We start from the raw sequence: 13,910 nt of genomic DNA, 5'->3' as shown, positions 1-13,910 counted from the left end.
CTTAGGTAAGATGGTGCCCTACCACAACAACGTTTACAGCATTGTTGTGTTCCGGCAGTTAAACAGTTTGGTATAAAATAATACAACATGTAAAAGCGCTTTTTAAAAGCCTAATTGCAAAAAATAAAGGACCTTTAAGAGCTTTTCACTCTATGACCTTTCTGGAAATCAAACCCAGAACATTTTAGTCATAATAAACGCTCGCTAAATAGGTACTGAATCATGGATGACTTAGGAATAACCAATTACGTTTATCTCCTGAATAACAACACTTAGGCTGAGTTGCACCATCTTATTTTAACTTTGACAAACGTCAAAAATCTATCAAACTCCATACAAAAATCACCGGTTATTGTTAAAGTTAGGTACGGTGAAAGTAACTTAGTGTAACTCCTTAAGCTTCTTTACTTTAACTCCAATTGAAAATAAATTGGAATAATGAAACAAAATTGCACCTTTAATAAAATATTCAGTGCAAGTTAGAATTTTCTAAAACACGCTGTTAGACTTGAAGTAAGGCTTTCGTAAGCTGCTTATTAGCAATAGACTGTAGAACGTCGCCGAGCGAACAAAAGTATATGGGTGCATGTTCATTGCATGAGCGAAGCGAAATGCTTGTATTACAAATAACTGAAGAAGAGGCGGGGCCTAGCAGCCCGTACTGGTGACGTCAGCGGTGGCGTGATCGTGGCGCGCCGGAGCAGGTTGCTGCCTGTTGCTACGGACGGAGCTCACTTTTCCTTCGGCGCTCGAGAGTGGTGGACGTGTCTTAGGTTGTTAGGAGATCGTAATTTTGTAATTTTAAAATAACGTTTGGAATATAAGTTTTTGTTAGATTTCTTGTTTTCTTTTCTTTTTTTAAAAAAATAGTTTCCCATCTGATTTATAAGATCAGAAGTGGGATAGGCCACGTAGCCTTCCGCTAACGGTGTAAAATTTAACTTTTGTGTGTGCCGCTGAATCATTTTAAACGCTAAAATTTTTAAATTGTGGTGGTGGGTGGATTGTGTGAAATCTTGGAATTTATTATTTGCGTAAGTGTTAATAATTTAGAACGCGTTCATAATGCCTAAACATAAATCCAAGAAAAGAGATCGTAGTTCCAGTCGTGAAAGTAGTTCTTATAACCGTCGTCATAGATCTAGTAAACGGCGTCGCGATAGTTCATACGGACGTCGTGATAGCCCTCGTAACCAATCGTTAGATGTTATTCTCGGAAGACTAAATGCTATTGAGAATAGGCTATCCGTTCCATCGACAATTACGGCAACGACATGTCCACCACGCGAGTGCCAGACGCCACCGCTGCAGCCCATTTCGTCAAGCCAGGCGACGAACTCCACTGCAGTCGAGGTCACGGCGGAGCCAACGCGGGCCAGCGGTCGCGAGTCGAGAAATGAAGGGGACGCAACGGATAGGATTGTTGGCGCGTTATCATCCTTGTTACAAGTAAGATCGAACCATTATTACATTTCAAGTTTTGATCCTAATATCAACGATTTCGATGCTTGGTGTGCAGAGGTGGATCGTGGCCGCGAGGCAAATCGTTGGGACGATCGGGAGTGCCTATCGCGCATAGGTGGTTGCCTTAAAGGCGATGCACGCGCATGGTTAAATGACTGGGTCACGTCCGATCGAACCTGGACTAATTTCAAATTGGAATTTCGGTCACTCTGTCCACGAAGTATCGATGTCGCTAACATTTTATTTGAGACAATGTGTACAAATTCAAAAGGCTTTTCCACTTATGCTGAGTATGCCCGTAAATCATTGTTGCGATTAAATGTTGTTACTGGGTTGTCGGACGATTTAAAATCTGCTATTGTCATAAGAGGCATAAGTGATCCTCAAGTGAAAGCTGCTGCTACAAACGCTAAATTACAACCCAATCAATTGGTCGAGTTTTTATCCGCGTACACTAAACCTAAAACAGATTTTCGAAATACCCACAATCCTACCCGTTCGTCAAATAACGATAACCGTTTTAGCTCGAAACGCGGGACTAATAAATCCGATCTTAAATGTTTTTACTGCGATGGTGTCGGTCACAAGAAAGACTTTTGTCCTAAGAGACAAAAGCCTAATTCAAATAGCACAGTCACAAATGCCTCAAACACAAATAAATCGGCATTGACTTGTACGTTCTGTAAAAAGACAGGGCACTTGGTAGATCACTGTTTTGCGAAGCAACGGTCCGAAACTAATAAGAAAAACGTAAATGAGGTCAATTTTTGCACAAAAATCACGAATGCTTCTCAAACTAACATTATGACTGCCGTTATAGAGAAGGTGCCAGTCGATGTCTTAATCGATAGTGGTTCTGATATTTCACTGATTTCCAGTGCGGTACTTAAACATATCGATTGTAGTATTATACCAACCTATCGAGTCATGCGCGGGATCGGAAGTCAGGAAATAGAATCCACAGGTTACATTACGAAAGTAATCGAATTTCCTGAGATATCTTTAGAAGTCGATTTATTTGTTGTTTCCCCGGACTGCATAAGTGCTCCTATTTTGCTAGGCACAGATATCTTAAATCGTCAGGGTGTAGCTTATATACGTACAAGTGACGTTCAGCGACTAGTAAGGATTGATAATCCCTCTCATGTGCGCCAAATAAGTAGCTTGGATAGTAGTGCGGTGAAAACATCATTAGTAGGCGAGGACAAGAACCGGTTACTTACACTTATCGATCGATATAACAATTCTTTTGTCACGGGAACCGCGACCTCTACTGTTAATACCGGCTGCATGGAAATTAAGCTGAATAGTAACTCGCCAGTGCACTATCGACCTTATAAGCTTTCGGCGGATGAAAAGTTGCGAGTCCGTGAAATAACTAAAGACCTTTTAAGTAAAGGCATTATTCGTGAGTCACAATCAGAGTACGCAAGTCCTATCATACTCGTGAAAAAGAAAGACGGGTCTGATAGGATGTGCGTTGATTATCGAGCCCTCAATGCGATTACGGTCAAAGATAGGTTTCCGTTACCTCTCATAGACGATCACATAGACAAGCTTGGCAGTAGTAAGTACTTTACCAGTCTAGACATGGCCACAGGCTTCCACCAAATTCCTATGAGAGCTGATGATGATTCCATTAGTAAAACCGCTTTCGTCACGCCGGAAGGTCATTTTGAGTATCTGAAAATGCCTTACGGTTTGACGAACGCTCCCGTAGTGTATCAGAGGATAATATCAAAGACGTTAAAACCGTTAATAGACACCGGAAAAGTCCTTAATTACATTGATGATGTGTTAATTATGTCTGACACAGTAGATGAGGGTCTCGAAACTCTACATCAGGTCCTTGAGACACTTACAAAAGCAGGGTTTTCGATCAATTTGAAAAAGTGTTCTTTTCTAGAGACCGAAGTAGAATACTTAGGTAGGCTCATAAGTCAGGGTCAGGTACGGCCGAGCCCTAGGAAAGTAGAGGCCTTGGTTAAGTCACCAAAACCGACGAGCGTGAAGCAAGTGCGGCAATTTTTGGGTCTCGCGGGATATTTCCGACGATATATAGCCAACTATGCCGTCAAAACTGCTCCTATTGCAAAATTAACGAAAAAGGGTCACCCATTCATCTGGGGTGACGAGCAAGATGCTGCTCGTGAATACATAGTTGGTTGTTTAACGGAGGAACCGGTGTTAGCAATATTTGACCCGAAGTTGCCCACTGAGTTGCACACAGACGCGAGCGCGATCGGTTTTGGAGCTGTCCTATTACAAGAACATGAGGGTAAACGCAAACGGGTAGTTGGTTACTTCAGTAGGGCCACACATGGCGCAGAGTCTCGATATCATAGTTACGAACTCGAGACTCTCGCGATAGTGAAGGCCTTACAACATTTTCGGCACTATCTTATCGGTATTAACTTTAAGATAGTGACGGACTGTAATTCGCTTAAGTTGACCGAACGTAAAAAAGATCTCTTACCCCGAGTTGCCCGATGGTGGGTCTACTTACAAGACTTTCGGTACACCATCGAGTACAGGAAAGGCGCCCTTATGCAACACGCCGATTTTTTGAGTCGTAACCCGGCTAATGTCTCACACATACGTAGGCCTAACAATTGGGCTCAAATTGCCCAGTCTGCCGATTCTGAAACCCATGAGTTGATGGAGAAGTTGAGAGATGGTCAGATAGATTCCTCCCGCTATGAAATTAAAAACCACCTCTTGTACTATAAATACAGTCCCACTGGCGAGCAATCGCGTTCGTTATGTTTTATACCGAAGGGGCATCGTCTGAGCCTCTTACGTGTATTTCACGATGACCATCAACATATTGGCATTGATAAAACAACCGAATTAATTCTGCGTCATTTTTGGTTCCCCGGTCTGAGGCAATTTGTGAAAAAGTATGTAAACCATTGTGTGGTCTGCCTTTCTCATAAAAAGATTCCCCGTGGACCTCACATGCCCATTGAATCATGGACTAAGCCCGACGTTCCTTTTTCTACCATCCACATGGATGTCCTTGGTCCGCTTCCGGAGTCTGACGGCTTCAAATACATTCTCATAATAATAGACGCCTTTTCAAAGTTCTGTCTTCTGTATTCCATGCGTAGGCAAGACACAGACGAACTTAAGCGTGTTTTTACGAATGCGTTGTCTTTATTTGGTACTCCGACATTGATCGTATCTGATCAAGGTAGAATGTTCGAGGGTTCAGGTTTTCAAACTTGGGTTTTAAATATGGGATGCTCCACACACTTAATCACACCCGGCATGCATTGTGAGAATGGTCAGGTCGAGCGTTATTGCCGAACCGTATTAAACATGCTGCGAGTCGAAGTAAACGTTAAAGGCGTAAGTTGGTCGGAAGCTTTATGGAAAATCCAACTGACGTTAAATATTACCAAGCAAGCTACGACTCAGATGGCACCCCTCAACCTTCTGATCGGGACTGAAGGTACCACTCCCGTACTAAGGTCTCTCATAAGGGATGTGGCTCTTGACGACACACATAACAATCGCGAGGCGATAGTTACTCTCCGAAGGCAAAGGGCGTCAGAACTATTAGCAACAAATCAACGTCAACAAGATGAACGTGTTAACTCGACGCGGCGCGAACCACCTACTTATGCTGTAGGAGACTTTGTTTTTGTGGGTAAAAGTTCACAAAGTTCTGGCAAACTGGATTCCGGCATGCGAGGCCCTTACAAAGTAGTTCGGGACCTCCCACATCATCGCTATGAGTTGGAGCTCATGGCGGGTTCATATGGCAAGCGAACTCAAGCGGCGGCTGAGCATATGGTTCAGTGGCGCGGGGAGTGGACGCCGGAAACGTGTGCAGCCTTCTTCGAGGGTGGNTTTCTTTTCTTTTTTTTAAAAAATAGTTTCCCATCTGATTTATAAGAATATAGTATCTGTGTCATCATTGTCATTATTTACACCCTCTTGTGGAGCCCTAGATAAGCAATCAGCTAGTACCAAATCTTTTCCAGGTACATAATTTATATCATAACAAAACCTCATTAACCTGATACGAAACCTTTGTAGTCTAGGTGTTAAATCATCCAAATTTTTAGTTTGTAATATCTGAAGCAAAGGTTTATGGTCAGTTTCAAAAACAATTTTTAGTCCTGTTATATATTCCTGAAATTTTTCTGCTGCCCACGTTAAAGCCAAAGCTTCCTTTTCTATTTAAGAGTATCTACATTCTGTTTCAGACATTGTGCGGGATATGTAAGCTACTATCTGTCTATTCCCTTTTACATCTATTTGTTGTAAACATCCTCCTAGACCATAAGAACTTGCATCAGAACTGACAATGACCTGTTTTGTATGATCATAATATGCTAATACAGGTGATTTGCATAATAACTCTTTAATACTCATAAAGGACTTCTCCTGATCTGGACCCCAACAGAATTCAACATCTTTCTTTAATAAACTATTCAAAGGTGCTAAATTTTCAGATTTGTTCTTAATATGACGCGAAGCAAAGTTCACCATGCCCAGAAATCGCTGCAATTCTACTTTATTACATGGCCTAGAAAATTCTTTTATGGCTTGAATTCTGTTAGTGTCCACTGATATTCCTTTGTCAGATAATTCAAAACCTAAAAATTTTATTTGTCTTACTCCAATTTGACATTTTTCTTTATTAATTGTTAATCCCTCTTGTACCAATCTTTCCAAAACTAATCTCAGTGTATTATCGTGATCAACCTTTGTGCTCCCAAAAACGAGAATAATATCATCGACATGGAAAATGACATTTAAGCCTTTATCTCTAAAAAGTAATGAAATCTAGACAAANTATAGGTGTACCAGAATCTCATGGCAAACAAAAATATTGGAAAAGTGTGTTTTTCATATGGCAATTGTCTATGGTTTAATTGTCATCTGTCAAAGAAAATTATGAAATCTGTCAGCCGCTGCAAAATTTTTGTAATCTCTTCTTGACTATTTGTTATTTTTGTGAAAAAGTCGAAAAAGTTCAAGCAAGGCATATTGTTTTCAATGTAAATTGTAAAATAAGGCATAATTCAAAGTCGATCTTTGATTCTAAAGCGCGTCGTCGAGTTGACAGTAAGTTGGACTGAAATGTTTTGATACATTACCCATAGTACAAGCTTTGCTTAGTTTGGGACTAGAAGCGCAGTGTAAAATATCTAAGGATATTTATTTATTATTTAGTTTATTACCCAACTGTGTCAGAAGGAGGGTTGTGTTTTTTTATATATTATTCTTACTTAATAACTGCTTTATCGGGGTTTTCAGGTATATCTCACAAATTGGTGCAGATGTTATGACCATGTAAAGAAAATTGATAAAGATTTCATAAAGCAAGATTGAATAATGGAGAAGTTTCCATTTTTTTTCTTTGAAATAAACTTGAAATAAATATAAGTAGAACAAATAATAATTGTGAAATAATCATGAAAATATTATCTCTACAAATAAATAAGTTACAGGACCCTAAAGTTGCGCATAACTATTCACGCCATTTTGATCGGTGTATTCACACAGTCATTCGGAGTACAAACAGTAAATCACCCCTGATCCAGCCAGTTCATTTTTTTTAAATCTAGCAGTTTTTAATTTTTCAGCTAGGGTCACTCAAGATTCTTTCTTAGTAAAATTTTGTAACCTTTTTTTAAAAAAACCCAGACCTGGCCATATACAAAAAGAACGGCACCGCCTATGTTTCAGTTCCACGCGAAAATATGTAGGTAATTTAAATAATTAATTTCTCAGACATTTCTTTTCTCACAGACGATTTATTTAATTTCCAAGACATTTTCTTATGTTAAAAACCTGATGTTTATCAACATTCTTCATACACATACCTACCTAAAATGTATATTCGTACTTCATGTTCATTAATATTAGTCATAAAAGTAAAAAATTAAACAGTATCAAGATCGTTTATTCCAATTTCCCCAGTATTGCTCTCAACAAAGTTTATTTTCCCTATTTGCCATGAGATTCTGGTACACCTATATAGTGTTGTTTGTTTCTAATTTAAGTACACCATTAACAATTCCAACAAATCCTAAGTCTTATTGTGGATAGGGGTGGGTGTCCCGCATTGACTTATTATAAAGTTGGCTGCCTTAACTATTTAACACAATGGAATAACGATCATTACTTACTGCTACAAAATTATTTTAATCCCCATTCAGACTAGCTATGAATTTAACAAAATATCAGTTTTATCGGAATTAGTTAATTGTCGAATCGAGTCACACGATATCATTCGATGACTTTGCGATTGCAGTACGATGGTACGATTACACCGATCAACAAAAAAAAAATTTTTTTTGCGCATGGATTTTACTTATTATATTCAGATTATATAAGCAAATTTATATAAAAAAGTGCGATTACAAATCGAAAATATTTGCTTTTTAAAGAGTTATAGCGATTTGAATTTTCCATCTTCATAGTAAAATGTCTCTAAAGATGCACGTCTCATTCTCATTGGGATATATTTATAGATAATTATGGGGGCTTATTCGCAAGAACAAGGGGCACGCTTTCATAAAAATATAGTGGGATTTGAGAGACGATGTTACCAAGGCCAGTAAACTGAAAGCATGATAGGGTTAGATTTTTATGAGAAAAATCTTGTATGGAACATGACATTAAATTAGAACTTTTCATTTTTAATAAATATTTGGACTCTATTTTAAATTTTCTCTTGTGAGATTGAATCTTAAATGGATGCTTGGTATGTTTAAATAATTAGAAAGAATGTAAGAATGAAAGAAAAAAATATATTTGGCAACAAATTGAATCATCTCTTTGTTCACGTTTCATATATTCATTGATATGAATTTTTCTATTTTTTACACATAAAAGCAAATTCAGAACAATTTTTTGTTGTTATTCTTATTTCTAGGTATTAAAGCAATAAAAATAAGCTATGCATAACCCGTGCGCAAAAATGCTGTAGACAGTTGTTATTAATACGTTGCGGCAATCACTAAAATTCGCTAAAATGACACTAATGACGTTTAAAAAGTGGCACGCTCGTCTTCATACAAATTTTTTGATATGCTGCATCTATCCATATCTGTGGTGGCGCCAGTAGATAAAACGATATAGTGACGTCAAAATCGATATAACGCCGCGATAGCAGTTTATCACGGCGCGCATCTTAGCCCTGCTGGTGAGCTCTCTATGAAGAACTCCGAGCAAGCTCGCCCCCAGGTGACTAAAATGGCGGCAAACGGAAGTAAGTCAAATCAATTCCTATTAAATAATTGCGGAAATGACGTCATTTAAGGTATAAAATGGTAAAAAAACTACACCGGAAGTAGACGCATCTCTCTCACCAGATGCTGTGCATCGTCTCTGCTCAATAATACAAGTTTTATAAGTGCCTTTTAGGGTCGGATCGTCTGGAGCGCACGTGTTGCGCACGTCCACTTCCGAAGGCTGCCCAAAACGAACTCCCCCCAGAAGCCAGATCCAGTGATATAAATAAATTGTTACCCGCTAGCAAGTCCAATTGATCTTCTATACGAGGTAGAGGGTAATTATCCCTTTTAGTCTTACGATTCAAAGCGCGGTAGTCTACACACAGACGTCTATCGCCCGTTTTTTTCTTTACAAGAACAATTGGACTTGCGTAGGGTGAGGCAGATTCCCTTATAATGTCTCCATCAACCATCTCCTGAATCATGTCACGAACTAAGCAAGCATCTTTCGGAATGAGGCATACGATAAGGTCTATACACAACCGGTTCAGAGTCTTCCAATTCTATATTCATCTCACCTACGTTAGTATAGCCTAAATCTTTGAGGCCGCTTGAGAAACAATCTCCGTATTCAGCCAACGTATTTTGAAGAGTCAAACGTTGTTCGGTTGTCAAGTTTGGGTTGCAATTTAACGTGTCGTCTACTTCAGTTGTACCAATTGTGTCTGCACAAATGTTTGAAGTCATATGAATTTCGGTAGCTCTCGTTATAAGTACGTTGTCCTTTATAACAATATCGTTATTGGATACGTTTTGTACTAGTAAAGCACATCTATTATCAACAACGCTATACTCCCCAGGCAGTAGATTTTTTTTTTTTTTTTTTATCCACAACGAGGAAGCTCTTGAAGATAATATTCTTTGCCTTCAGACCCACGAATCGTTCCATTGACATAGATTCGGCCTACTGTTAGTTAATGTTAATTAACCGTAATAGCGCGTAAGGCGTTGACAGGAATTGTTGAAACGTTTTTAGAGATAAGATGAACTTTATTGTTTTGTTTCTGTATTATTATCTCATTCGGTGTTTTAGTGATGATTAAATTTGGCCTCTCTGTGAAGAAGTGGTCAAGCAAGACGGTAGTTCAAAACATAGTCCTCAACCACATATATGTCGATAACTTCTTTGATATTTTGAACTTCAACTGTCGTGACAATGAGACCCAATGGTTGAACTAAGTTTGCTCCAATACCTCTTAGCATTGGGAGTTTCACATCAGTGATAAGTTTTAAGTTTAACGATTTAGCATCAGTTTCCCACATTAACGAACACTGGCTACCCAAATCCATATGACATTGAAAGATTTTATCATTAACTTTAACTTTCATTATATATTTATCATAGCTTTTATCTGTAACGTTAAGTCCACATGTCGGCTCCTCGACCTCAACTGGTACAACATTAAGTTTCGACACCTGTTTCTCGATTTTAGGTATTGACTCTGGTAGTTGGTTACTATTAGAGCTATCATTAACTCCATTAGCTTTGTCTCTATAGCAATTTGAAGACTGATGTCCTATCCTACCACAGTTTGTGCATTTAACCAAAGGTTTATCACATAAGAAGCTTGGGTGCCCTAATTGGTTGCAATTGAAACACCTAATGTTTGGGTTGCCGCTTCCGGATTTAGGATCAATTTGCTTATTGATCGTGGTGCTACTTTTCTCAAATCTATTTTTCTTAGCTCTAACATCTCGTATTTGCCTATTTTGACCGATCTAAAATATTTAAGAACCTGGTCTGGTTGTGAAAATTGTGCTGACTGTGCGCCTATCTTAACGGTGCGATCATCCACGCCATGTATTAAACAGTCCACCGCCTGCCTACCGGTTATTTTGCATCGATTCAGAAGATTGATTTTAGCATAGAAATAATGTTCTAGAGATTCTCCGTAACGAACGCGTTTATTTAGCATCTCCGTTAGAAGCTCGGCATAGTCTTCGCGGCAAGGAAAATTTTCAATGAGTAGTTTTTTCCATTTAGTCCAACTATGTTTCATCGACTCAAGAGCTCGATAGCATGACCTAGCAAGACCAGACAATTTTGGGAGCGAGTAATGTATTGTAATTTCTCGCTCGTCCCAGTTATAAATCTCTGCGCATTCTTCGATCTTATTGATCCACGTTAACATTGTCTGTTCTTTGGGGGTCCATATTGGCTCACCTAAAGTTATTTACCCGAAATTTATTTATTTATTTGGTTCACCAATACATTGTTACACTCATTCCGTCGTCCATGCGTGGACAAACCGGTCGCGTCCCCACCGCCGTGCGCTGATCGTAGCGCGTCACTGTATCGGTGTTGTTAGTGCACAGAGTAATAACGCAAATAGAAGCTACATCGAAATGGCCCTAAACAGCACGTTCAATCAAGGCGACCTTTCAATACAAGAATGTAAGACTGGCGAAATGAGCGTCGACGGCTCGCTAATTGACAAGGAGTCACCGCCAAACTTTGTCACACACAGAAAAGGGACAAGTACTGAAATACAGGAATTAAGATCAGAATTGAAAGCATTTCAAACAAGCATCGTTTCTACTCTCGAAAGTTGGTTCACTCGGCAAGATGAAAATTTCTCAAAACTTATAGACGACATGAATGAAATGAAGACCTCTATTCAGCTCATCAGTGATAAATATGAAGATTTGAATACTAAAACTGAGGACATTGCGAGGTGAGTTACTATCCTGGAGAAAGAATCCACGACTGCTCAGGCTAACTCCTCGAGTATCGCACACCTGGAAGCCAAGATAGACATCATGGAGCAGCAGGCATGTCAATGTAACCTTGAAATAACCAACATACCGGAGAAACGCGGGGAAAATCTTGCGTCCATGCTTGAAGACATAGCTACTCTTGTGAAGGAAACCATAAACAAGCACGACATAGTAGCGATTCATCGCGTTCCACACGCCTCCCCTGCCTCACAGCGTCCGAAAAATATTATAGTGAAGTTCACAAGCCGTCTAACACGTGACAGTTTGATATCAGCTGTCCGCCTGCACAAGGGAATAACTACGGAGCAGCTGAACATCTCTGGCCCACCGCACAAAGTCTTCATCAATGAACATCTTACCCTGAGAAACAAAAACTTGTTCCGGCAAGCGCGAGAAGCGGCGAAACAACACGGTTTTCGATTCGTGTGGGTGAAGCATGGGAGCATACTCTTGTGAGACGTAGTGAAACCTCCCCGATATTCTCCATCCGCTGCGAAAGTGACTTAGTGAAAATCACTTCTACGGCCAAATGAGTGTTTTCTTTATACGTGATCAGTGGTGTAGTGCTTTTTCAGTTATCTAAATTACTTAGTTATGCTTATATTTCTCATTATTTAAATGCTATTGTAAATTATCATACTCTTAACGTTATCGTGTGTTGCGGTCTCTGGTGCTATCATTACTCTATGTGTTTACGTGTTGAACGGTTAGGACAACTTGTCGCGCTTACCCGACAAATTAAAAATGATTCTATTTTTGCATTAAGCCCAATTATTAAGAGCGTTGTAGCAAAAAGTTGGCGTTCGAATTTTAGGTTTTTATTGCTTGACGTCGCGTAGTGAGTGCGCAAACTGCATTTATCTGTACAATTTCAATGCTGCGTCGACTAAACGATCTTAATCCGTAGTTGTATCGTACCTAAGACAGTACATCATCATACCTAATAATAAAGAAATAATGTATAATTTACCTATTTGATTTTTTCTCAGATCAGACTTTTAGCAAAATCAAGTTACGTAATTAATGTATTTTTTACACTAGTAAATCCCGCGACAAGTTTTTAATCTTTAAATTGAGTAAAGTAATAAGTTGATGGGTTTGNGAGGGTGGTAAGTCATTTTTTGGCCACGTGCGCTTGCTTTATGGCAGCTACCTATGGCGTGAGCTTTGTGTTGCTTATACCACGTGCGCTTGCTTAAGGCAGCTACCTATGGCGTGTGTTACTGCGAGTTGTGAGTGATGTTGCACATGTTGATGTGCAACACCATTAGTGACATTGGTTGTCACGGGGCCATAGTATGCGAACTTGGAGCCTATGCTATGGTCAAGGAGTCGTGACATGCGAACTTTTGGTGCCTCTGTCGCGGGGCATAACCATTACATTTAACACCTAATGTTTTAGTTATGCGAGTAGGGATGGTCATAATATGCGAACTTGGTGCCTATGTTATGATCAAGGAGTCGTGACATGCGAACTTTTGGAGCCTCTGTCGCGGGGCATAGCTTCTGCATTAAAATTATAATGCGTTTGTTATGCGAACAGGTGACAGAAATCCGGAATCTGTCATTTGTTATTTAGTTTTGAGATTTATCTGTTCCCAAACTTAGTTAAATTATAGACGTTGTCTATTAAGGCTTTGCTTGTGATGGTTTGAGTGCACGCTTTCTATCATAACGCAAAGTTATCCAGAGCCCTCTTTTTTTCATCTCATTTTCGTTTTACTATGTCGCTCAGAAGTTGTTGCAATTCCAGAGTCTGATGATTCTACCGATGACCTGGGAGGCCAAGAGGATGGTGGCGAAGGACCCTCTCAAGAAGCAGAGGATGGTGGCGAAGGACCCTCTCAAGAAGCAGAGGATGGTGGCGAAGGACCTTCTCAAGAAGCGGTCGGGGACGCCTCGCGGTCAGGAGAGGCCGTATTACAAATAACTGAAGAAGAGGCGGGGCCTAGCAGCCCGTACTGGTGACGTCAGCGGTGGCGTGATCGTGGCGCGCCGGAGCAGGTTGCTGCCTGTTGCTACGGACGGAGCTCACTTTTCCTTCGGCGCTCGAGANGATGGTGGCGAAGGACCCTCTCAAGAAGCAGAGGATGGTGGCGAAGGACCCTCTCAAGAAGCAGAGGATGGTAGCGAAGGACCTTCTCAAGAAGCGGTCGGGGACGCCTCGCGGTCAGGAGAGGCCGTATTACAAATAACTGAAGAAGAGGCGGGGCCTAGCAGCCCGTACTGGTGACGTCAGCGGTGGCGTGATCGTGGCGCGCCGGAGCAGGTTGCTGCCTGTTGCTACGGACGGAGCTCACTTTTCCTTCGGCGCTCGAGAGTGGTGGACGTGTCTTAGGTTGTTAGGAGATCGTAATTTTGTAATTTTAAAATAACGTTTGGAATATAAGTTTTTGTTAGATTTCTTGTTTTCTTTTCTTTTTTTTAAAAAATAGTTTCCCATCTGATTTATAAGAATATNTTTCTTTTCTT

The 13,910-nt window shown here is 40.1% G+C and overlaps 1 protein-coding gene across 1 annotated transcript; it reads left to right on the top strand.

The window, feature by feature from the left end:
- Window positions 1-629: 629 nt before the first annotated feature.
- Window positions 630-13,671, top strand: LOC114358192 (uncharacterized). Its single transcript, XM_028312092.1, has 3 exons — window positions 630-1,449; window positions 13,192-13,342; window positions 13,391-13,671. Exons 1-3 carry the CDS (start codon window positions 1,066-1,068, stop codon window positions 13,669-13,671), a joined length of 816 nt encoding a protein of 271 aa, XP_028167893.1. The 5' UTR covers window positions 630-1,065.
- Window positions 13,672-13,910: the final 239 nt, after the last annotated feature.

This window comes from Ostrinia furnacalis, unplaced genomic scaffold (assembly GCF_004193835.3).
Source record: "Ostrinia furnacalis isolate ACB-3 unplaced genomic scaffold, ASM419383v2 OfSCF3746, whole genome shotgun sequence".
In the NCBI taxonomy this organism is placed as follows: Eukaryota; Metazoa; Arthropoda; class Insecta; order Lepidoptera; family Crambidae; genus Ostrinia; species Ostrinia furnacalis.
The sequence above is the reverse complement of the archived record's forward strand: the minus strand, read 5'-3'. Positions and strand labels throughout refer to the sequence as shown.